Source organism: Trachurus japonicus, chromosome 5 (genome assembly GCF_045865225.1).
Source record: "Trachurus japonicus isolate A0001 chromosome 5, Traja_1.0".
In the NCBI taxonomy this organism is placed as follows: domain Eukaryota; kingdom Metazoa; phylum Chordata; class Actinopteri; order Carangiformes; family Carangidae; genus Trachurus; species Trachurus japonicus.
Window position 1 is genome coordinate 3,422,698 of NC_140911.1, and position 25,441 is coordinate 3,448,138.

Sequence of the window (25,441 nt, forward strand, 5' to 3'; positions counted from 1 at the left end):
TGCCAGCGCTCATCAGACTTTGGCGTTCTCGCCATGTCCATACGTGTGGCTCTCACGCCCACATACTTCATCCAATCAACTTCAAACTTGCTGGACATGATGATGGCTCCGCCCTGAACGTCCCAATATATTAACTTCCCACGTAACTCATAGCGCCCCCCGGTGGTAACAGGAAGTGTACTAAAATTTTGAAAATGTACATACTTTGCCCTATCAACTTCATTCCACTTCTACAACATGCAGAACCAGTTGGTGAAGTTACATTATGAACGCTGTGAAGCTACGAGTAATGGCGTCCCTGTGGGGGCGTGGCTAACATTCCTCGCTATGACAATACGTTTGCCCTTTGGATGGCTTTATTGAACTCCTATCAACATGAAAATTGGTACACAGGTCCAGGGTCACGACCTCAACGTTTCTATGTACTCATAGGCGATCTCACTCATTCGCCCCCTAGTGGAAACAGGAAGTACCATATTTTACATCAACATTGTCCGATTTCCACGAAACTTCACATGTGTGATGAGGGACTGACCCTGAACACGGCTGCACGCATCCCATTACTGCCCCCTGGTGGACGAACCATTAACTGCTCATAACTCCCTCATGCTTTGTCCGATTCACTCCAAACTTCACATGAGTGATGAGGGGCCGCCCCTGAACGCACCACACCACATGCGGTGACTGCCCCCTGGTGGATGAACGAAACATTGCAATTTTGGCCTCCTTCCAGGTTTTTTCTCCATTTCTGCTCCGCGCCACAGCCCCGGCGTGCCTCAGGCCACGCGGTGGCATGGGCGAGCGAGGGCCCGCCATCGCCGCTTGCGGCTTTAATTAGGGCCCGAGCCTGTGTCAACGACCCAGGGAGGTCCCTATTGAAATTCGACATCCACACCGATCACCGACAAGCAACAAGTAACCAAGCAAGTAATCAAGTACTCAAGTGACCTGGCAGGAAAAAACGCTACCTTGAAATGCAAATGTTTATTATTATTATTATTATTATTATTATTATTATTATTCCGCGAGTTCGAACAAGATTTCGACCCCTTTCCCAAGCCGAGAAACGGATGAAATTTAACACGCAGGGGGGGAAGCCAAAAAATTGCGATTCTGTGGTGGTCTCGCATGTGGGCGTGGCCAAATGGCACCATAGCGCCCCCTAGACCGCGCATAGGAAATGGCAGTCTGCGACACCGATTTGTCCGAAACTTGGTAAACATATTCATCAACCCAAGATCTTCAAAAAATCTCATTACGGACATACCCGACAACCAACAGGAAGTCGGCCATTTTGCTTCAAAGTTGGTTTACGCAAAACGAACTCCTCCGAGGGGTTACGCCCGATCGGCTCCAAATTGGGTCCAGAACATCGCCAGACCTAGCTGAGCTTATCTTGTGCTCCGCAGGTCTGTAGCTCAAAGCGCTTGGCCTCTGGCGTGCCCCGAAGTTTGGCGACTGTTTCGGTGCTCGCCATGTAAATACGAACGGCTCTCATGCCCTCATACTTGATCGTAGACGCTTCAAACTTGGTGCAAAAATCTATGGAGAGACCCTGAACGATCCGACATATTATTTGCGTACGTCGCTCATAGCGCCCCCCGGTGGTAACAGGAAACGTACAAAAATTCGTTAAAAATACGTAGTTGACCAAATCGACTTCGTTACACTTCTAGTACATGCAGACCCGGATGGTGAAGCTACATCATGAACGCTTTGACCCTACGAGCAACGGCGTCCGTGTGCCGCCGCGGCGAAAGTGTATCATCCCAATTTAAATTTCGTTTGCCTTTCACGCGCACATACTTCGTCGTAGCCACTTGAAATTCAAAGGACATGACGTTGGCTCCTCCCTGAACGTTTTGATGTATCGACTTCCTGCCTGGCTCATAGCGCCCCCCGGTGGTAACAGGAAGTACGCAAAAATTCATTAAAAATCCATACTTCACCCGATCAACTTCATTCCACTTCTAATACATGCAGAACCAGTTGCTGAAGCTACATTATGAACGCTGTGAAGATACGACGAACGGCGTCCGTGTGCCGCCGCGGCGACTGACGATTTTTTATCGTACAATTACGTTTGCCTTTTTCGTGGCTTTAACGAAGTCGTGTCCTCACGAAATTTCATCCACAGGTCAAGAATGGCGAGCTCTTTCAGCGGATAGAGTCGTTTCCCATGGGCGTGGCTAAATGCCTCAATAGCGCCCCCTTGAAGTTTTTCCGAAATTCTCCATAGACAAATTTCGCTTACTTTGTCGTACACATACGAAACTCGACACACACGTGTATCATACCCAAACATACCAAAAATTGAATTGGAGCCACGCCCTAAACCCAACAGGAAGTCGGCCATTTTGGTTAGCATTTCTTTGACGCAAAACGAACTCCTCCGAGGGAGTTCGCCCGATTTACTTCAAATTGGGCACGGAACATCTCCAGACTGAGCTGATTACGGCTTGTGCTCCGCAGGTGTGTAGGTCAAAGGGCGTGGCTACTAGGGCACGGCCAAGTTCCCGAATTCAGCTAAAAAGGTTTAAATGCTATCACGCCCACAGATTTGATCGCAGCAGCTTCAAACTTGGTGCACATGATGATGGCGTGACCCTGAACGATCCGACATATTACTTTCCTACGTCACTCATAGCGCCCCCCGGTGGTAACAGGAAGTGCGCTAAAATTAATTAAAAATACATAGTTGCCCCCATCAACTTCATTCCACTTCTAAAACATGCCCAACAAGTTGGTGAAGGTATTTCGTGAACGCTATGACGCTACGGCTAATGGCCCCCTTGTGGCGGCGACAGGAATAGCGCTCCATCGTGAACTGCCACCTCCCACGGATTTTGCCCGATTGACTTCATATTCGCTACAGATCATCAGGAGACCGAGCTGGTCAAACACTATTAAAAGCTTTTCTCTACGTGAAACGGCGTGGCTGCTAGGGGGCGACAAAGTTGGTCAACTGCTCGTTTAGTCGCCATGCTATTACGTTTGCCTTCCACGCCCACATACTTGGTCGTAGTCACTTCAAAATTTCAGTACATGATCAGAGGCCCGCCCTCTACGCCTCCATTTGATCGTACGCTAGCTCGCTCAAGACGCCCCCTTGTGGACACAGGAAATGTCGCGTTTTGCATCGACATTGTCCGATCGGCTCGAAACTTCACATGTGTGATGAGGTCACGACCCCGTACGCAACGGCCCACATCCCGTTACCGCCCCCTGGTGGACGAACCGTAAACCTGCCGTAACTCCATCGTACGTTGTCCGTTTTGCTCGAAACGTCACGTGTTCGACGAGGGGACCGCCCTCGACGCAGCCGCCCGCGTCCGGTTTCGCGCGGGGGTTTTCGAAGAGCGGCCCGGGGGTAGCGGGGACGCCGAGTGGCGTGGAGCGAGGGCCCGTCATAGCCGCTTGCGGCTTTAATTATTATTATTATTATTAGGGCCCGAGCGGCGACTGCAAGTCGCCTGGCGAAAGCCCTATTGAAATTCGTTCATGCCCCAACGTGCAAGTGACCCCAAAGTGCAAGTGACCCCAAAGTAATCAAGTAGTGAAGTAATCATGTGGTATGGAAGACCCCCGGGGAAAAATGCTATATTGAAATTGTAATGTTTATTATTATTATTATTATTATTATTATTCTTCCGACATTTCGTGCCCCAATTTCGCCCCTTTCCCAAATGCGAAAATGCGTATACTTTTGCACGGACGTCCGGCCTGATCCGAAATTCGATATTTTTGGGTGGTCGCACATGGTTGACGCGAAATGGCGAAATAGCGCCCCCTACAAAGTCAAAAATGCCCATAGAGAATTTTGCTATCTAACTTTGTCCTATGCTCACAAAATTCGGTACACATATGTATTATACCCAGATATACAAAAAAGCCTCTTGACCTCATGACCTCAACCCAACAGGAAGTCGACCATTTTGGTTTTGATTTTTCCCGCCTAAAATTAACTCCTCCCAGAGCGTTCGCCCGATCAAGTTCAAATTAGGTATACCACATCTCCAGACCTCGCTGAGCTTACGTTGTGCTCCGTGAGTCCATAGGTCAAAGGGCGTGGCTGCCAGCGCTCATCAGACTTTGGCGTTCTCGCCATGTCCATACGTGTGGCTCTCACGCCCACATACTTCATCCAATCAACTTCAAACTTGCTGGACATGATGATGGCTCCGCCCTGAACGTCCCGATATATTGACTTCCCACGTAATTCATAGCGCCCCCCGGTGGTAACAGGAAGTGTACTAAAATTTGAAAATGTACATACTTTGCCCCATCAACTTCATTCCACTTCTACAACATGCAGAACCAGTTGGTGAAGTTACATTATGAACGCTGTGAAGCTACGAGTAATGGCGTCCCTGTGGGGGCGTGGCTAACATTCCTCGCCATGACAATACGTTTGCCCTTTGGATGGCTTTATTGAACTCGTATCAACATGAAAATTGGTACACAGGTCCAGGGTCACGACCTCAACGTTTCTATGTGCTCATAGATGATCTCACTCATTCGCCCCCTAGTGGAAACAGGAAGTGCCATTTTTTGCATCAACATTGTCCGATTTCCATGAAACTTCACATGTGTGATGAGGGACTGACCCTGAACACACCTGCACGCATCCCATTACTGCCCCCTAGTGGACAAACTTTTAACTGCTCATAACTCCCTCATGCTTTGTCCGATTCACTCCAAACTTCACATGAGTGATGAGGGGCCGCCCCTGAACGCTCCACACCACATGCGGTGACTGCCCCCTGGTGGATGAACGAAACATTGCATTTTTGGCCTCCTTCCAGGTTTTTTCTCCCTTTCACCTTCGCGCCACGGCCCCGGCGTGCCTCAGGCCCCGCGGTGGCATGGGCGAGCGAGGGCCCGCCATCGCCGCTTGCGGCTTTAATTAGGCCCGAGCGGCGAGTAGCACTCGCCCGAGGGGCTATTGAAATCGCGCTGTTTATTATTCTTATTAGGGCCCGAGCCTGTGTCAACGACCCAGGGAGGTCCCTATTGTTATTCGACATGCACATTAGTCAACGTGCAAGTCGACGAGTAACAACAAGTAACCAACCAAGTAATCAAGTACTCCACTGACCTGGCGCAAAATTCCCCGAAATGCTAATGTTTATTATTAGGGCCCGAGCCTGTGTCAACGACCCAGGGAGGTCCCTATTGTTATTCGACATCCACATTAGTCGACGTGCCAGCCGACGAGTAACAACAAGTAAGCAAGCAAGTAATCAAGTACTCCACTGACCTGGCGCAAAATTCCCCGAAATGCAAATGTTTATTATTATTATTATTATTATTATTCCCCCTCTTTAAACCCCAATTTGACCCCTTTGCCAAGCCGAGAAACGGACGAAACTTGGGACACACGTCGGGACTTGCGAAAATTGACGTCTGATGCTATCGCCGTTTGTGGGCGGGGCAAATTGGCACAACAGCGCCCCCTGGAACTTTTGACCCCCGGCCATAGGGATCAAAATTTTTTTTCTCGCAGGCTGCCCAAACTTGGTACACATATGTATCATACCCAGACATGAAAAAAATTTGTTTCGTGCGAAGCCCAAAAACCAACAGGAAGTCGGCCATTTTGGTTAGCATTTATTTTACGCAAAACGAACTCCTCCGAGGGGTTACGCCCGATCGGCTCCAAATTGGGTTCAGAACATCGTCAGACCTAGCTGAGCTTATCTTGTGCTCCGCAGGTCTGTAGCTCAAAGGGGTTGGCCTCTGGCGTGCCCCGAAGTTTGGCGACTGCTTCGGTGCTCGCCATGTAAATACGAACGGCTCTCATGCCCACATACTTGATCGTAGACGCTTCAAACTTGGTGCAAAAATCTATGGAGAGACCCTGAACGATCCGACATATTATTTGCGTACGTCGCTCATAGCGCCCCCCGGTGGTAACAGGAAACGTACAAAAATTCGTTAAAAATACGTAGTTGACCAAATCGACTTCGTTACACTTCTAGTACATGCAGACCCGGATGGTGAAGCTACGTCATGAACGCTTTGACCCTACGAGCAACGGCGTCCGTGTGCCGCCGCGGCGACTGACGATTTTTTGTCGTAAAAATACGTTTGCCAATTACGCGCACATACTTCGTCGTAGCCACTTGAAATTCAAAGGACATGACGTTGGCTCCGCCCTGAACGTTTTGATGTATTGACTTCCTGCCTGGCTCATAGCGCCCCCCGGTGGTAACAGGAAGTACGCAAAAATTCATTAAAAATCCATACTTCACCCGATCAACTTCATTCCACTTCTAATACATGCAGAACCAGTTGCTGAAGCTACATTATGAACGCTGTGAAGATACGACAAACGGCGTCCGTGTGCCGCCGCGGCGACTGACGATTTTTTATCGTACAATTACGTTTGCCTTTTTCGTGGCTTTAACGAAGTCGTGTCCGCACGAAATTTCATACACAGGTCAAGAATGGCGAGCTCTTTCAGGGGATAGAGTCGTTTCCCATGGGCGTGGCTAAATGCCTCAATAGCGCCCCCTTGAAGTTTTTCCGAAATTCTCCATAGACAAATTTCGCTTACTTTGTCGTACACATACGAAACTCGACACACACGTGTATCATACCCAAACATACCAAAAATTGAATTGGAGCCACGCCCTAAACTCAACAGGAAGTCGGCCATTTTGGTTAGCATTTCTTTGACGCAAAACGAACTCCTCCGAGGGAGTTCGCCCGATTGACTTCAAATTGGGTACGGAACATCTCCAGACTGAGCTGATTACGGCTTGTGCTCCGCAGGTGTGTAGGTCAAAGGGCGTGGCTGCTAGGGCACGGCCAAGTTCCCGAATTCAGCTAAAAAGGTTTAAATGCTATCACGCCCACAGATTTGATCGCAGCAGCTTCAAACTTGGTGCACATGATGATGGCGTGACCCTGAACGATCCGACATATTATTTTCCTACGTCACTCATAGCGCCCCCCGGTGGTAACAGGAAGTGCGCTAAAATTAATTAAAAATACATAGTTGCCCCCATCAACTTCATTCCACTTCTAAAACATGCCGAACAAGTTGGTGAAGGTATTTCGTGAACGCTATGACGCTACGGCTAATGGCCCCCTTGTGGCGGCGACAGGAATAGCGCTCCATCGTGAACTGCCACCTCCCACGGATTTTGCCCGATTGACTTCATATTCGCTACAGATCATCAGGAGACCGAGCTGGTCAAACACTATTAAAAGCTTTTCTCTACGTGAAACGGCGTGGCTGCTAGGGGGCGACAAAGTTGGTCAACTGCTCGTTTAGTCGCCATGCTATTACGTTTGCCTTCCACGCCCACATACTTGGTCGTAGTCACTTCAAAATTTCAGTACATGATCAGGGGCCCGCCCTCTACGCCTCCATTTGATCGTACGCTAGCTCGCTCAATACGCCCCCTTGTGGACACAGGAAATGTCGCGTTTTGCATCGACATTGTCCGATCGGCTCGAAACTTCACATGTGTGATGAGGTCACGACCCCGTACGCAACGGCCCACATCCCGTTACCGCCCCCTGGTGGACGAACCGTAAACCTGCCGTAACTCCATCGTATGTTGTCCGTTTTGCTCGAAACGTCACGTGTTCGACGAGGGGACCGCCCTCGACGCAGCCGCCCACGTCCGGTTGCGCGCGGGGGTTTTCGAAGAGCGGCCCGGGGGTAGCGGGGACGCCGAGTGGCGTGGAGCGAGGGCCCGTCATAGCCGCTTGCGGCTTTAATTATTATTATTATTCTTCCGACGATTCAATTGCCATTTTGACCCCTTTGCCAAGCCGAGAAACGAACGAAACTTTGTAGCCTCGTGGGGCTTCGCGAAAATTGATATATGATGCCAGCGTCGCATATGGGCGGGGCCAAATGGCTAAATAGCGCCCCCTACAATTTTCCCAAAAACCCATAGGGAAAAAAATGACGTTAACGAAAGCGGACCAAAATCGCCACACATGTTCATCAATGCGAGATGAACACAAAATCCTCCTATAGCGAAGCCCGAAACCCAACAGGAAGTCGGCCATTTTGCTTCAAAGTTTGAAAACGCAAAACGAACTCCTCCGAGGGGTTACGCCCGATCGGCTCCAAATTAGGTTCAGAACATCGTCAGACCTAGCTGAGCTTATCTTGTGCTCCGCAGGTCTGTAGCTCAAAGGGGTTGGCCTCTGGCGTGCCCCGAAGTTTGGCGACTGTTTCGGTGCTCGCCATGTAAATACGAATGGCTCTCATGCCCACATACTTGATCGTAGACGCTTCAAACTTGGTGCAAAAATCCATGGCGAGACCCTGAACGATCCAACATATTATTTGCCGACGTCGCTCATAGCGCCCCCCGGTGGTAACAGGAAACGTACAAAAATTCGTTAAAAATACGTAGTTGACCAAATCGACTTCGTTACACTTCTAGTACATGCAGACCCGGATGGTGAAGCTACATCATGAACGCTTTGACCCTACGAGCAACGGCGTCCGTGTGCCGCCGCGGCGAATGTGTATCATCCCAATTTAAATTTCGTTTGCCTTTCACGTGCACATACTTCGTCGTAGCCACTTGAAATTCAAAGGACATGACGATGGCTCCCCCCTGAACGTTTTGATGTATCGACTTCCTGCCTGGCTCATAGCGCCCCCCGGTGGTAACAGGAAGTACGCAAAAATTCGTTAAAAATCCATACTTCACCCAATCAACTTCATTCCACTTCTAATACATGCAGAACCAGTTGCTGAAGCTACATTATGAACGCTGTGAAGATACGACGAACGGCGTCCGTGTGCCGCCGCGGCGACTGACGATTTTTTATCGTACAATTACGTTTGCCTTTTTCGTGGCTTTAACGAAGTCGTATCCTCACGAAATTTCATACACAGGTCAAGAATGGCGAGCTCTTTCAGCGCATAGAGTCATTTCCCATGGGCGTGGCAAAATGCCTCAATAGCGCCCCCTTGAATTTTTTCCGAAATTCTCCATAGACAAATTTCGCTTACTTTGTCGTACACATACGAAACTCGACACACACGTGTATCATACCCAAACATACCAAAAATTGAATTGGAGCCACGCCCTAAACCCAACAGGAAGTCGGCCATTTTGGTTAGCATTTCTTTGACGCAAAACGAACTCCTCCGAGGGAGTTCGCCCGATTGACTTCAAATTGGGCACGGAACATCTCCAGACTGAGCTGATTACGGCTTGTGCTCCGCAGGTGTGTAGGTCAAAGGGCGTGGCTGCTAGGGCACGGCCAAGTTCCCGAATTCAGCTAAAAAGGTTTAAATGCTATCACGCCCACAGATTTGATCACAGCGGCTTCAAACTTGGTGCACATGATGATGGCGTGACCCTGAACGATCCGACATATTATTTTCCTACGTCACTCATAGCGCCCCCCGGTGGTAACAGGAAGTGCGCTAAAATTCATTAAAAATACATAGTTGCCCCCATCAACTTCATTCCACTTCTAAAACATGCCGAACAAGTTGGTGAAGGTATTTCGTGAACGCTATGACGCTACGGCTAATGGCCCCCTTGTGGCGGCGACAGGAATAGCGCTCCATCGTGAACTGCCACCTCCCACGGATTTTGCCCGATTGACTTCATATTCGCTACAGATCATCAGGAGACCGAGCTGGTCAAACACTATTAAAAGCTTTTCTCTACGTCAAACGTCGTGGCTGCTAGGGGGCGACAAAGTTGGTCAACTGCTCGTTTAGTCGCCATGCTATTACGTTTGCCTTCCACGCCCACATACTTGGTCGTAGTCACTTCAAAATTTCAGTACATGATCAGGGGCCCGCCCTCTACGCCTCCATTTGATCGTACGCTAGCTCGCTCAATACGCCCCCTTGTGGACACAGGAAATGTCGCGTTTTGCATCGACATTGTCCGATCGGCTCGAAACTTCACATGTGTGATGAGGTCACGACCCCGTACGCAACGGCCCACATCCCGTTACCGCCCCCTGGTGGACGAACCGTAAACCTGCCGTAACTCCATCGTAAGTTGTCCGTTTTGCTCGAAACGTCGCGTGTTCGACGAGGGGAACCGCCCTCGACGCAGCCGCCCACGTCCGGTTGCGCGCGGGGGTTTTCGAAGAGCGGCCCGGGGGTAGCGGGGACGCCGAGTGGCGTGGAGCGAGGGCCCGTCATAGCCGCTTGCGGCTTTAATTATTATTATTATTATTATTCCCCGCGTTCGAACACGATTTCGACCCCTTTCCCAAGCCGAGAAACGGATGAAATTTTACACGCAGGGGGGGAAGCCAAAAAATTGCGATTCTGTGGTGGTCTCGCATGTGGGCGTGGCCAAATGGCACCACAGCGCCCCCTAGACCGCGCATAGGAAATGGCAGTCTGCGACACCGATTTGTCCGAAACTTGGTAAACATATTCATCAACCCAAGATCTTCAAAAAATCTCATTACGGACATACCCGACAACCAACAGGAAGTCGGCCATTTTGCTTCAAAGTTGGTTTACGCAAAACGAACTCCTCCTAGGGGTTACGCCCGATCGGCTCCAAATTGGGTTCAGAACATCGTCAGACCTAGCTGAGCTTATCTTGTGCTCCGCAGGTCTGTAGCTCAAAGGGGTTGGCCTCTGGCGTGCCCCGAAGTTTGGCGACTGTTTCGGTGCTCGCCATGAAAATACGAACGGCTCTCATGCCCACATACTTGATCGTAGACGCTTCAAACTTGGTGCAAAAATCTATGGCGAGACCCTGAACGATCCGACATATTATTTGCCGACGTCGCTCATAGCGCCCCCCGGTGGTAACAGGAAACGTACAAAAATTCGTTAAAAATACGTAGTTGACCAAATCGACTTCGTTCCACTTCTAGTACATGCAGACCCGGATGGTGAAGCTACATCATGAACGCTTTGACCCTACGAGCAACGGCGTCCGTGTGCCGCCGCGGCGAATGTGTATCATCCCAATTTAAATTTCGTTTGCCTTTCACGCGCACATACTTCGTCGTAGCCACTTGAAATTCAAAGGACATGACGTTGGCTCCTCCCTGAACGTTTTGATGTATCGACTTCCTGCCTGGCTCATAGCGCCCCCCGGTGGTAACAGGAAGTACGCAAAAATTCATTAAAAATCCATACTTCACCCGATCAACTTCATTCCACTTCTAATACATGCAGAACCAGTTGCTGAAGCTACATTATGAACGCTGTGAAGATACGACGAACGGCGTCCGTGTGCCGCCGCGGCGACTGACGATTTTTTATCGTACAATTACGTTTGCCTTTTTCGTGGCTTTAACGAAGTCGTGTCCTCACGAAATTTCATACACAGGTCAAGGATGACGAGCTCTTTCAGCGGATAGAGTCGTTTCCCATGGGCGTGGCTAAATGCCTCAATAGCGCCCCCTAGAAGTTTTTCCGAAATTCTCCATAGACAAATTTCGCTTACTTTGTCGTACACATACGAAACTCGACACACACCTGTATCATACCCAAACATACCAAAAATTGAATTGGAGCCACGCCCTAAACCCAACAGGAAGTCGGCCATTTTGGTTAGCATTTCTTTGACGCAAAACGAACTCCTCCGAGGGAGTTCGCCCGATTGACTTCAAATTGGGCACGGAACATCTCCAGACTGAGCTGATTACGGCTTGTGCTCCGCAGGTGTGTAGGTCAAAGGGCGTGGCTGCTAGTGCACGGCCAAGTTCCCGAATTCAGCTAAAAAGGTTTAAATGCTATCACGCCCACAGATTTGATCGCAGCAGCTTCAAACTTGGTGCACATGATGATGGCGTGACCCTGAACGATCCGACATATTATTTTCCTACGTCACTCATAGCGCCCCCCGGTGGTAACAGGAAGTGCGCTAAAATTAATTAAAAATACATAGTTGCCCCCATCAACTTCATTCCACTTCTAAAACATGCCGAACAAGTTGGTGAAGGTATTTCGTGAACGCTATGACGCTACGGCTAATGGCCCCCTTGTGGCGGCGACAGGAATAGCGCTCCATCGTGAACTGCCACCTCCCACGGATTTTGCCCGATTGACTTCATATTCGCTACAGATCATCAGGAGACCGAGCTGGTCAAACACTATTAAAAGCTTTTCTCTACGTCAAACGGCGTGGCTGCTAGGGGGCGACAAAGTTGGTCAACTGCTCGTTTAGTCGCCATGCTGTTACGTTTGCCTTCCACGCCCACATACTTGGTCGTAGTCACTTCAAAATTTCAGTACATGATCAGGGGCCCGCCCTCTACGCCTCCATTTGATCGTACGCTAGCTCGCTCAATACGCCCCCTTGTGGACACAGGAAATGTCGCGTTTTGCATCGACATTGTCCGATCGGCTCGAAACTTCACATGTGTGATGAGGGCACGACCCCGTACGCAACGGCCCACATCCCGTTACCGCCCCCTGGTGGACGAACCGTAAACCTGCCGTAACTCCATCGTACGTTGTCCGTTTTGCTCGAAACGTCACGTGTTCGACGAGGGGACCGCCCTCGACGCGGCCGCCCGCGTCCGGTTGCGCGCGGGGGTTTTCGAAGAGCGGCCCGGGGGTAGCGGGGAGGCCGAGTGGCGTGGAGCGAGGGCCCGTCATAGCCGCTTGCGGCTTTAATTTATTATTATTCTTGCGGTCTTTAAACCCCAATTTGGCCCCTTTCCCCAACTCGAAAATGCGTGAATTTTTGGTGGGACGTCCGGCCTCATCCGAAATTCGATATTTTGTGGTGGTTGCACATGTCCGACGCGAAATGGCGAAATAGCGCCCCCTAGAAAGTTGAAAAAAGCCCATAGGGACTTTCGCAAACTTTGTCCTAGACCGACGAAATTCGGTACACTTATCTACCATACCCAGATATACAAAAAAGCCTCTTAATGTCATGGTGAAATCCCAACAGGAAGTCGGCCATTTTGATTTTGATTTTTCCCGCCTAAACTTAACTCCTCCCAAAGCGTTCGCCCGATCAAGTTGAAATTAGGTACACCACATCTCCAGACCTAGCTGAGCTTATCTTGTGCTCCGTGAGTCCGTAGGTCAAAGGGCGTGGCTGCCAGCGCTCAATTCACTTTGGCGTGCTCGCCATGTACATACGAGTGGCTCTCACGCCCACATACTTCATCCAATCAACTTCAAACTTGCTGGACATGATGATGGCTCCGCCCTGAACGTCCCGATATATTAACTTCCCACGTAACTCATAGCGCCCCCCGGTGGTAACAGGAAGTGTACTAAAATTTGGAAAATGTACATACTTTGCCCCATCAACTTCATTCCACTTCTAAAACATGCAGAACCAGGTGGTGAAGCTACGTTATGAAGACTGTGACGCTACGAGTAATGGCGTCCGTGTGGCGACGCGGTGACCATTCCTCGCCATGACAATACGTTTGCCCTTTGGATGGCTTTAATGAACTCGTATCAACATGAAAATTGGTACACAGGTCCAGGGTCACGACCTCAACGTTTCTATGTACTCATAGGCGATCTCACTCATTCGCCCCCTAGTGGAAACAGGAAGTGCCATATTTTACATCAACATTGTCCGATTTCCACGAAACCTCACATGTGTGATGAGGGACTGACCCTGAACACACCTGCACGCATCCCATTACTGCCCCCTAGTGGACGAACCTTTAACTGCTCATAACTCCTTCATGCTTTGTCCGATTCACTCCAAACTTCACATGAGTGATGAGGGGCCGCCCCTGAACGCACCAGACCACATGCGGTGACTGCCCCCTGGTGGATGAACGAAACATTGCATTTTTGGCCTCTTTCCAGGTTTTTTCTCCCTTTCACCTTCGCGCCACGGCCCCCGCACGCCTCAGGCCCCCGCGGTCGCATGGGTCGAGCGAGGGCCGATCATCGCCGCTTGCGGCTTTAATTAGGGCCCGAGCGGCGACTGCAAGTCGCCCAGCGAAAGCCCTATTGAAATCGCGCTGTTTATTATTATTATTATTCTTGCCCGACTTCATGCCCCAATTTCGCCCCTTTCCCCAACTGGAAAAGTTGTCTACTTTTGCATGGACGTCCGGCCGGATCCGAAATTCGATATTTTGGGGTGGTTGCACACGGTCGACGCGAAATGGCTAAATAGCGCCCCCTACAAACTTTCAAAATCCCCATAGGGAAGTCGGGTCACTTTGTCCCACGCATACAAAATTTGGTACACATATGTATTATACCCAGATATGCAAAAAAGCCTCTTGACCTCATGACCTCAACCCAACAGGAAGTCGGCCATTTTGGTTTTTATTTTTCCCGCCTAAAATGAACTCCTCCCACAGCGTTCGCCCGATCAAGTTGAAATTAGGTACACCACATCTCCAGACCTAGCTGAGCTTATCTTGTGCTCCGTGAGTCCGTAGGTCAAAGGGCGTGGCTCCCAGCGCTCAATTCACTTTGGCGTGCTCGCCATGTAATACGATTGGCTGTCACGCCCACATACTTGATCGTAGACGCTTCAAACTTGGTGCAAAAATCTATGGCGAGACCCTGAACGATCCGACATATTATTTGCCTACGTCGCTCATAGCGCCCCCCGGTGGTAACAGGAAGTGAACTAAAATTCATTAAAAATACATAGTTGACCCCATCAACTTCATTCCACTTCTAAAACATGCAGAACCAGTTGGTGAAGCTACATTATGAAGACTGTGAAGCTACGAGTAATGGCGTCCCTGTGGGGGCGTGGCTACCATTAATTCCTCGCCATGAAAATACGTTTGGCTTTTTGATGGCTTTAATGAACTCGTATCATCATGAAACTTTATACACAGGTCCAGGGTGGAGACCTCTTCCATCTGATAGGGGTGTCGCTCATGTGGCCCCCTAGTGGAAACCGGAAGTGCCATTTTTTGCATCAACATTGTCCGATTTCCACGAAACTTCACATGTGTGATGAGGGACTGACCCTGAACACACCTGCACACATCCCATTACTGCCCCCTAGTGGACGAACCTTTAACAGCTCATAACTCCCTCATGCTTTGTCCGATTTCCACGAAACTTCACATGTGTGATGAGGGACTGACCCTGAACACACCTGCACGCATACCATTACTGCCCCCTAGTGGACGAACCTTTAACTGCTCATAACTCCCTCATGCTTTGTCCGATTCACTCCAAACTTCACATGAGTGATGAGGGGCGGCCCCTGAACGCACCAGACCACATACGGTGACTGCCCCCTGGTGGATGAACGAAACATTGCATTTTTGGCCTCCTTCCAGGTTTTTTCTCCATTTCTGCTCCGCGCCACGGCCCCGGCGTGCCTCAGGCCCCGCGGTGGCATGGCCGAGCGAGGGCCCGCCATCGCCGCTTGCGGCTTTAATTATTATTATTATTCCCACACCCTTAAAACGCCATTTTGACCCCTTTCCCAAAGGCGAAAATGCGTGTACTTTTGCATGGGCGTCCGGCCGGATCCGAAATTCGATATTTTTGGGTGGTCGCACACGGTCGACGCAAAATGGCGGAATAGCGCCCCCTACAAATTCCAAAAATGCCCATAGGGAATTTTGCTAACTTTGTCCGATGTTGATAAAATTTGGTACACATATGTATTATACCCAGATATGCAAAAAAGCCTCTTGACCTCATGACCTCAACCCAACAGGAAGTCGGCCATTTTGGTTTAGATTTTTCCCGCCTAAAACGAACTCCTCCCACAGCGTTCGCCCGATCAAGTTGAAATTAGGTACACCACATCTCCAGACCTAGCTGAGCTTATCTTGTGCGCCGTGAGTCCGTAGGTCAAAGGGCGTGGCTGCCAGCGCTCAATTAACTTTGGCGTGCTCGCCATGTAATACGATTGGCTCTTACGCCCACATACTTCATCCAATCAACTTCAAACTTGCTGGACATGATGATGGCTCCACCCTGAACGTCCTGATATATTAACTTCCCATGTAACTCATAGCGCCCCCCGGTGGTAACAGGAAGTGGACTAAAATTCATTAAAAATACATAGTTGACCCCATCAACTTCATTCCACTTCTAAAACATGCAGAACCAGTTGGTGAAGCTACATTATGAAGACTGTGAAGCTACGAGTAATGGCGTCCCTGTGGGGGTGTGGCTACCATCAATTCCTCGCCATGAAAATACGTTTGGCTTTTTGATGGCTTTAGTGAACTCGTATCATCATGAAAATTGATAGACAGGTCCAGGGTGGAGACCTCTTCCATCTGATAGGGGTGTCGCTCATGTGGCCCCCTAGTGGAAACCGGAAGTGCCATTTTTTGCATCAACATTGTCCGATTTCCACGAAACTTCACATGTGTGATGAGGGACTGACCCTGAACGCACCTGCATGCATACCATTACTGCCCCCTAGTGGACGAACCTTTAACTGCTCATAACTCCCTCATGCTTTGTCCGATTTCCACGAAACTTCACATGTGTGATGAGGGACTGACCCTGAACACACCTGCACGCATCCCATTACTGCCCCCTAGTGGACGAACCTTTAACTGCTCATAACTCCCTCATGCTTTGTCCAATTTCCACGAAACTTCACATGTGTGATGAGGGACTGACCCTGAACACACCTGCACGCATCCCATTACTGCCCCCTGGTGGACGAACCTTTAACTGCTCATAACTCCCTCATGCTTTGTCCGATTCACTCCAAACTTCACAGGAGTGATGAGGGGCCGCCCCTGAACGCACCAGACCACATGCGGTGACTGCCCCCTGGTGGATGAACGAAACATTGCATTTTTGGCCTCCTTCCAGGTTTTCTCTCCATTTCTGCTCCGCGCCACAGCCCCGGCGTGCCTCAGGCCCCGCGGTGGCATGGGCGAGCGAGGGCCCGCCATCGCCGCTTGCGGCTTTAATTATTATTCTTATTATTCCGTCACCTAAATGCCCCAATTTGGCCCCTTTCCCGACTTCGAAAATGCGTGAACTTTTGCCCGGACGTCCGGCCTGATCCGAAATTCGATATATGTGGTGGTCGCACATGTCCGACGCGACATGGCGAAATAGCGCCCCCTACAAATTTTGAAAAGTCCCATAGACAATTTTGCTTACTTTGGCGTAGACCTACAAAATTCGGTACACATATGTATTATACCCAGATATGCAAAAAAGCCTCTTAATGTCATGGTGAAATCCCAACAGGAAGTCGGCCATTTTGGTTTAGATTTTTCCCGCCTAAACTTAACTCCTCCCACAGCGTTCGCCCGATCAAGTTGAAATTAGGTACACCACATCTCCAGACCTAGCTGAGCTTATCTTGTGCTCCGTGAGTCCGTAGGTCAAAGGGCGTGGCTGCCAGCGCTCAATTCACTTTGGCGTGCTCGCCATGTAATACGATTGGCTCTCACGCCCACATACTTGATCGTAGACGCTTCAAACTTGGTGCAAAAATCTATGGCGAGACCCTGAACGATCCGACATATTATTTGCCTACGTCGCTCATAGCGCCCCCCGGTGGTAACAGGAAGTGAACTAAAATTCATTAAAAATACATAGTTCACCCAATCAACTCCATTCCACTTGTAAAACATGCAGAACCAGTTGGTGAAGCTACATTATGAAGACCGTGAAGCTACGAGTAATGGCGTCCCTGTGGGGGCGTGGCTACCATCAATTCCTCGCCATGAAAATACGTTTGGCTTTTTGATGGCTTTATTGAACTCGTATCATCATGAAACTTGATACACAGGTCCAGGGTGGAGACCTCTTCCATCTGATAGGGGTGTCGCTCATGTGGCCCCCTAGTGGAAACAGGAAGTGCGATTTTTTTGCATCAACATTGTCCGATTTCCACGAAACTTCACATGTGTGATGAGGGACTGACCCTGAACACACCTGCATGCATCCCATTACTGCCCCCTAGTGGACGAACCTTTAACTGCTCATAACTCCCTCATGCTTTGTCCGATTTCCACGAAACTTCACATGTGTGATGAGGGACTGACCCCGAACACACCTGCACACATCCCATTACTGCCCCCTGGTGGACGAACCATTAACTGCTCATAACTCCCTCATGCTTTGTCCAATTCACTCCAAACTTCACATGAGTGATCAGGGGCCGCCCCTGAACGCACCACACCACATGCGGTGACTGCCCCCTGGTGGATGAACGAAACATTGCAATTTTGGCCTCCTTCCGGGTTTCTTCTCCATTTCTGCTCCGCGCCACAGCCCCGGCGTGCCTCAGGCCCCGCGGTGGCATGGGCGAGCGAGGGCCGATCATCGCCGCTTGCGGCTTTAATTATTCTTTCATTCTTTTTCTCTCAAAAGGATCGCATTTTTGGGGGCTTCAACATGCCCCAAAACGCGTCAATTTTGGCATGCACATCAGGCCTCGCAAAAAATTTTATATTTTAAAGTCGTTGGGAATGGGCGTGGTCAAATGGCTGAATAGCGCCCCCTAGAAAATTTCAAAACATCAGCCCCGCCTTTGTGTTTCACCTAGACACATGAAATTTGGTGGGCTTATAGAACATGGCAAGACGCACAAAAAAGCCTCTTAATGTCATGGTGAAATCACAACAGGAAGTCGGCCATTTTGATTTGAACTTTTGACCTGTTTGATCTAACTCCTCCTAGAGATTTTGTCCGATTGACTTCAAATTGGCTAGAGACCATCGAGATGCCACTCTGATCAAAAGTTGTGCTCCGCAGGTCTCTAGGTCAAAGGGCGTGGCTTCTGGGGCCTTGAGGATTTTGGCGACTTTTCGTTTGCTCGCCATTTCACCTTCGAACAGCTCTAACGCCCACATACTTTATCTGATCAGCTTCAAACTCACTGGACATGATGACGGCTCCGCCCTGAACGTCCCCATATATTAATTTCCTACGTCACTCATAGCGCCCCCCGGTGGTAACGGGAAGTGGCCAAGTTTTCCTTTAACGTGTACTGATGCCACATAGTTGACCCCATCAACTCCATTCCACTTCTAAAACATGCAGACTAAGGTGGTGAAGCTACATCATGAACGCTGTGAAGCTACGAGTAATGGTGTCCGTGTGGCGACGCGGCGACCATTCCTCGCCATGAAAATACGTTCGGCTTTTTGATGGCTTTAATGAACTCGTATCATCATGAAAATTGGTACACAGGTCCAGGGTCACGACCTCAACGTCTCCATATGCTCGTAGACGATCTCACTCATGTCGCCCCCTAGTGGAAACAGGAAGTGCCATATTTTACATCAACATTGTCCAGTTTCCACGAAACTTCACATGTGTGATGAGGGACTGACCCTGAACACACCTGCATGCATACCATTACTGCCCCCTGGTGGATGAACCATTAACTGCTCATAACTCCCTCATGCTTTGTCCGATTTACTCCAAACTTAAAGCAGATAACAGCGGCACGGCCGTTTCGGCTAATGCTGTGTTCAAGGCAGGCTTTTGAAACCGTAAGTTACAGCTTCAAGTCACAACTACGACTTGGTAGCGTTCCAGGTAACCCGTAGCTCGTGTTTTTACTGTCCTGTTGTCTGTGAAAGTTCCCTATAACGGCCACTCGTAACTTCCGACCCGTGAACTCGTACCAGATCGAACTGGTATGACTTCACAGGAAGGAAAAACACAAAGTACGAGTTTCCTTGAACGCACCATGAGTTAGCAGCCCCCGCCCTTGTCAGGCATCAATTGGTCCTCGTGCTACGTCACCACATTCACGCGCATCCCTTGGCTGCACACACAGCCCTTCATGCCGTTCTCTCCCCTCATTGGATAACACTTGTATCCCACAAGGAAAATTTTCTCCTCGGGTTACAGCAGAGCAGAGTGACGGAGAGACTCGTGTTTAGGCTGAAATACTTCATGTAAGTGATTGCTGACGGAAAATAGGACTATTTAGGACTTATATTAACAAAAACATTCCACTGATATCTGCTTTAACATGAGTGATGAGGGGCCGCCCCTGAACGCACCAGACCACATGCGGTGACTTCCCCCTGGTGGTTGAACGAAAAATTGCATTTTTTTCCTCCTCTCAGGTTTTTTCTCCCTTTCACCTTCACGCCACAGCCCCGGCGTGCCTCAGGCCCCGCGGTGGCATGGGTGAGCGAGGGCCCGTCATCGCCGCTTGCGGCTTTAATTTTCTATATGCAATTTTAATATGTAAGTGATGCATGTAATATATGTAAATATGTGGTTGTATGCAAGATCAATCAATACTAGTATGGTCAATGGTATCATGGTTATGTTTGTATTATTTCTATTCACTCATGCTTCTGAATTTATGTATTTTGTACACTCACTAGACTTGGAGAAAAAAAATCTTCTCAATTCTGTAAATGAAATGGACTCATTTTTCCAGTGTAACCAAACATTAAGGAGTCAAACCTCAAACATAAATTACCAGATAACCTTCAATGTATGTGTGTATCACTACACAGCAGGAAGCTTTGAGACAAACCTTTCTAAGTCTGTGTGTTACCTTTTATTCACAGTAAATGTAGTAAAAGCTACTGCGAAGGGAAAAAATGGACAAGTACTTCCAGGTTTTTATACTTCGACTTCATCGTTCTTACCGTGCCGGTCACCTTGACGTCATGGAGACGGCCCCAGTCCTCTTCATGACTGTCCACGATCATCTGTCCGTCATCGTCCTCCATCCCCCAATCGGCGTTCAGGTCCAGCAGAACTTCCTCTCCTAAAGAGTGCATCCCCACCGCCGGGTAGAGGCCTTCAGGGGCGGCTGGGATTTCCACATTTCCCACCTGAGTGTCGTTGTGACAAATCCAACATGTAAAACTGTCTTTTCTATCTCAAGGAAATTTCAATCGAACGCAACTGGACTTGGTTATTTGTCTAGGAAGACGTTTCACCTCTCATCCAAGAGGCTTCATCTAGCTGGTGTGGAGATCCAGGTATTTAACCTCTGTCACAAGACCGATGATGTCACTGGATCCCTTTGTGCCTTATGTGCCAACGACCGTCATTAGAGTGACAGTTGTTAGCGGAAAGTTGGGTTTCGACTTCGTTAGTGCCCTATTGTGTTATAACGACAGTCGTTGGAGTCACATGAGGTCATTTGTGAACAGTTATGTTAGGAGATTCAACTGATGAAGCCTCTTGGATGAGAGGTGAAGCGTTTTCTAAGACAAATAACCAAGTCCAGTTCCATTCGATATGACCTGGATGAATGAGAACATTAATAGGATTGTCGGTAACACTTTACTTGAATAGGTATTCATAAGATTGACATAAAACTGTCATAACCATGACATAACAGCTGTCATAAACATCAATGAATACTTATGACAGCTGTCGTTAAGTGTCATTCGGTAAGTTATGTCACTTTTAATGCAAAGTTGACATTATTTGAGATGTCCTTGTTATGAGAACTTGACATAATTTTTTAAAGTTTGGCAATTAGGTCTGCTATGACAGTTTACATTGTCTGTATGTCAAGTTGTCAGAACAAAAAAAATCTCAAACAATGTCAACTTTGCATTAAAAGTGTCATAACTTACCGAATGACACTTAACGACAGCTGTCATAAGTATTCATTGATGTTTATGACAGCTGTTATGTCATGGTTATGACAGTTTTATGTCAATCTTATGAATACCCATTCAAGTAAAGTGTTACCGGATTGTCTTTTGTGTCTTTCCTGTGTGAAATAAAGCGAAACAACAGGCGACTTACCTCTTTACCGTTCTTGGTAAAAAACACGGTGAGTTGTCCGTCGTCAGAGTCCAGAGATATCCCACAACCGATCCTGTCGCCTCGGCAGCATTTTGGACCAAACTGCTGCCCCACAGTGTTTCCATTATACAGCCTGTGGAGAGAGAGACAACACAGCACAAGGGTTAAAGGGTTAATAAAGACTCATCTTTTTTTTTTTTTTTTTTGATCTCAAATTTTGCACACGTTGCACACAGAAAAAAAAATACTTCAAAGGAGGTGAGGGGCGCTCAGGAAACCACTTTCCACTTATAGAACATGAAAGTAAAACTGCATGGCACAGAAGCAGCTGCATCTCAGTAAATAAAGAAAACCTCACTAATTGCATAACCTTTCATTCATTCGCTCTATACCACTCATCCCTGCAGGTTCATGGGGGGGTCACAGGGATAAATATACACAACACACAACCTCACACACTCACATTTACACCTATAAAGACATTAGAGCCGCCGGTTAATCTAATGCAGCGGTTCCAAAAACCTCTTTGTCTTGTGTAGCTCCTGAGCCTATTCATCATACCGTGAGTACTGCCTCACTTATACGTGTTGATGATTCTCCAAAAGTGGTTTAGATAAAACATAACACAATTGATTATGAAATAAAAATCATTTTAATTTCTCTCTTTAATTTGAACAAAGACATGTTACACTTATATTGTAATAGCTTTACTTCCTTTTGGTTCTTTTTGAACTCAAATTAAACATAAAATAAGAATCAGTCTGCCTTCAAAATAAAATAGATAAGATAAGATAAGATGACTTTATTGTCCAATGGTTTAAAAACACAGAGGAATTTGGCTTTGGCATCTTGGCAGTCACACTAAACTCTTATTAAACTCTTATAACATTCATCATAACATGTAATGTTCAGCTCCCCTGAACTGGATGTTTGAGCCGTGGCCTTGGCAGCATGTGTTATGCCAAAGGTTACTGTCTCCCAGGGGAAACTTATTGTGGCGCAACAGTAAGATTTTAGTAATGGGCTTATGAAATGACTGGAAATATTTACTTATCATCTTGGAAATAAATTAATAAATGTTTCCACGTACCCCCTGCAATGTTTTGCGTACCCCTAGATTCCTCACTGACCTAATGCACACATGTTAACGAGTCAAATGTTGTCAAAAATATAATACATTTAAGATTTTTAAATAAAATAAAACTATAGGAGCTTCCTGGTGACTGTGAGCCACAACATGCAAAATCAAAATCCATCTCTCTCTACTGTCTGAGGTCTAATCAATGCATTAAATAATTAGGACTCCAAACTTTATTATATTTCTTTTATATCTGACTAAGTTCCTTGTGATGATTGTGTGTCTTTCTTTTTAGGGGAAGTGTTAAATTTAGAGTATAGGCTATTCCTAAACATGATCAACGTTCAGTAAAAACCAAACTTAGAGATGATTAATCCAGTCGTTTGTCTCATCGCATCGCTGCAGCTCTCTCTCTAAAGGACCAGTGCAGCATAAATGAACAGCTTCAACTTCTTCTTCAACTAAGTTTGGTCCAGTTCCTAAAACATCAGACCACGTTATTGCGCTCTCACGCTGGCAGACAACGCTCTTCCCAAAAGTAGTAAACAGTTTCTGAGAACTGCAGCATTAAATATGAAAGTGTACCCGTCGTGACCTTTCCAAATTTATTCGACTGAACTGAACCGTCCATGAACAGAGCAGCGCGTCCTGCTCTCAGTTCCTCAGTCCTTGACGTGAACACAAGCTACTACACTACTATGTTCATGTTCACATTCACATTCATGTTGTGTGTTTTGCGTCAACGGTATCGGTGACACGTACTTGCCGTCATCAGCATGAAAGGCCACGGAGTGTGGGAGCCAGCCCGGCTGATGGTCCAGTTTGTAGAGCTGAGGCACCAGACCCACAGCGATCATCCCCCGCACCCCGGTGTCCATGATGGTCACCTGCACACAGAGAGAAGAGAGAAGCTCTCACAGCAGTTTAAAAACCTCCTCCTCCAGAAAACACTTTTCTTTTCTAAACTGATAAACTGATCAGACTTTCCTCAAAAGATTAACAAGCAAGCATAAGCACAACATTACAAAACATGAGATTCACAGCATATTATGTAGGCTACACACATATCTTACATGTATTTATGCATACTCCCTCACAGCAGCCCTAATGAACACGTAGAAGCAAAATTATTTATGTTTTATCCAGACACGCACTCTTCTTTCTTAGCAAAACAATGGTGCCTACGTTACCCACAATGCAGCTCTAAGCGGCAGCAGTTTTGGGAGTGTTATGCTAACAACAGCTAATGTTGTAAGCATAAGGTAAAAAGGTAATCCAACATTTTTTCTAACGCCACAGCCAAACTTATTCTTTCTTTCTTTTCTTTTCTTTTTCTTTTTTTAAAGACATCTCTCACATTTTGTAGTAGGCTACGCTTTCCGGTTAAAAAAACAGTTGGAAAATGGACGATTAATATAACAAAATGGAAATATATATCAACTTTTTTACTTGTAAATGTTTAGATTTCAATGCAAAGAATTTATAACATTTTTAAAAAGCCGCACAAACTTACAAAAAAAACATGTAATGGGCACCAAAACAAACAGGCCATTAGCCATTTGCACCATTGTTAGCAACGCTAATTTGACAGCTACAGTATAACAACACTCGGGCTGTTTTGTTTTTTTACACATATAAACTGTGTAGGAAAAATATCCACAGATAAGAAAAGTGTCATGTACAGGTCTGACTTTAAAGTGAAACAATTTCCGGATAAAAAAAATAACACAGTAAAACTTGCAGAGTGGTCACTACAGTTGACGATGCGAGTGGCAGCCATCTTGACAGTTTAAAGGGATAATTCAACAAAAATCAAACTCGTCAAACTCATCAAATACACAATCTCCAAAGCGCTCTGGTGGACAAGTTGTGACCTGCACATTCACCACGCTATGAAATAATCATGTAACATTACGACACATGAAGCAAATACTCGAGTCGGAACTACTTGCGCTTTTGAAATCCCTCCGCCCAGCAGCCGTGTCTGGAATGTAGTTCCGGCTGCATTTCCCTCTAAAACAACTCTGTCTCGTAATGTTACATGATTATTTCATAGTGTGGTGAATGTGCAGGTCCCAACTTGTCCACCAGAGCGTTGTGGAGTTGTTGGATAGTGTATTTGATGAGTTTGATGAGGGACCTGTACCGTTCACCTCCATTGTGTTCACTGAGCAGCTCACGTCTCTGCCCCGCCGATCTCAAAACAACATGCACCGATAATTAAAGGTAATGAACCTATACTGTTATGACTATAGGGATTATGGTGAGAGGAGAATTTGCCATAATGTTGAACTATCCCTTTAAAGTCAGGGCTGGTGGTGGTGGGATTCATCCGACTTCTGTTAAAGAATAAAATTCAGCAGAATTATTGATAAAGAAAATAGAAAAAAGGAGAATAACTAAATAAATAACCAATTAACCATTTACATACATGCTTATACAGTAAATAACCTTCTGGCCAGACACACAAGGTCACCGGTTTTAAGTCGAGCATCAAAACAAAGTCAGAAGCTGCAGTCAGACAGATATTAATATTTATTCTAGGTGATGGTAAAAGGATGAGGAGTCATTTTATCCGTCCTCTGGCTCTGACACATCCTTAAACGGAAACCTCCAGCTCAAAGGAGGTTGAGCGCTGTTTACCCGTCCAGAGCAACGGCGAGTCATAACACATTATCCGTGGGAGGCCGTTACATTGTGAGAGTGGATAAGCAGAACAAACTTTGTTAAGAGAGAGAGAGAAAGAGAGGAGGCGG

The 25,441-nt window shown here is 47.5% G+C and overlaps 1 protein-coding gene across 2 annotated transcripts in view; it reads right to left on the reverse strand.

The window, feature by feature from the left end:
* The window catches only part of LOC146986798 (SPRY domain-containing protein 3-like), a 51,277-nt gene that overhangs the window by 14,800 nt on the left and 11,036 nt on the right, over nucleotides 1-25,441 (reverse strand). For both annotated transcript variants that reach the window (XM_085775675.1, XM_085775676.1), the window contains exons 4-6: nucleotides 23,448-23,572; nucleotides 21,608-21,740; nucleotides 20,488-20,676 (exon numbers count right to left, since the gene is read on the reverse strand). In XM_085775675.1, coding sequence (XP_085631801.1) covers nucleotides 20,488-20,676; nucleotides 21,608-21,740; nucleotides 23,448-23,572 — 447 coding nt within the window. The remainder of the gene's footprint in view (nucleotides 1-20,487; nucleotides 20,677-21,607; nucleotides 21,741-23,447; nucleotides 23,573-25,441) is intronic.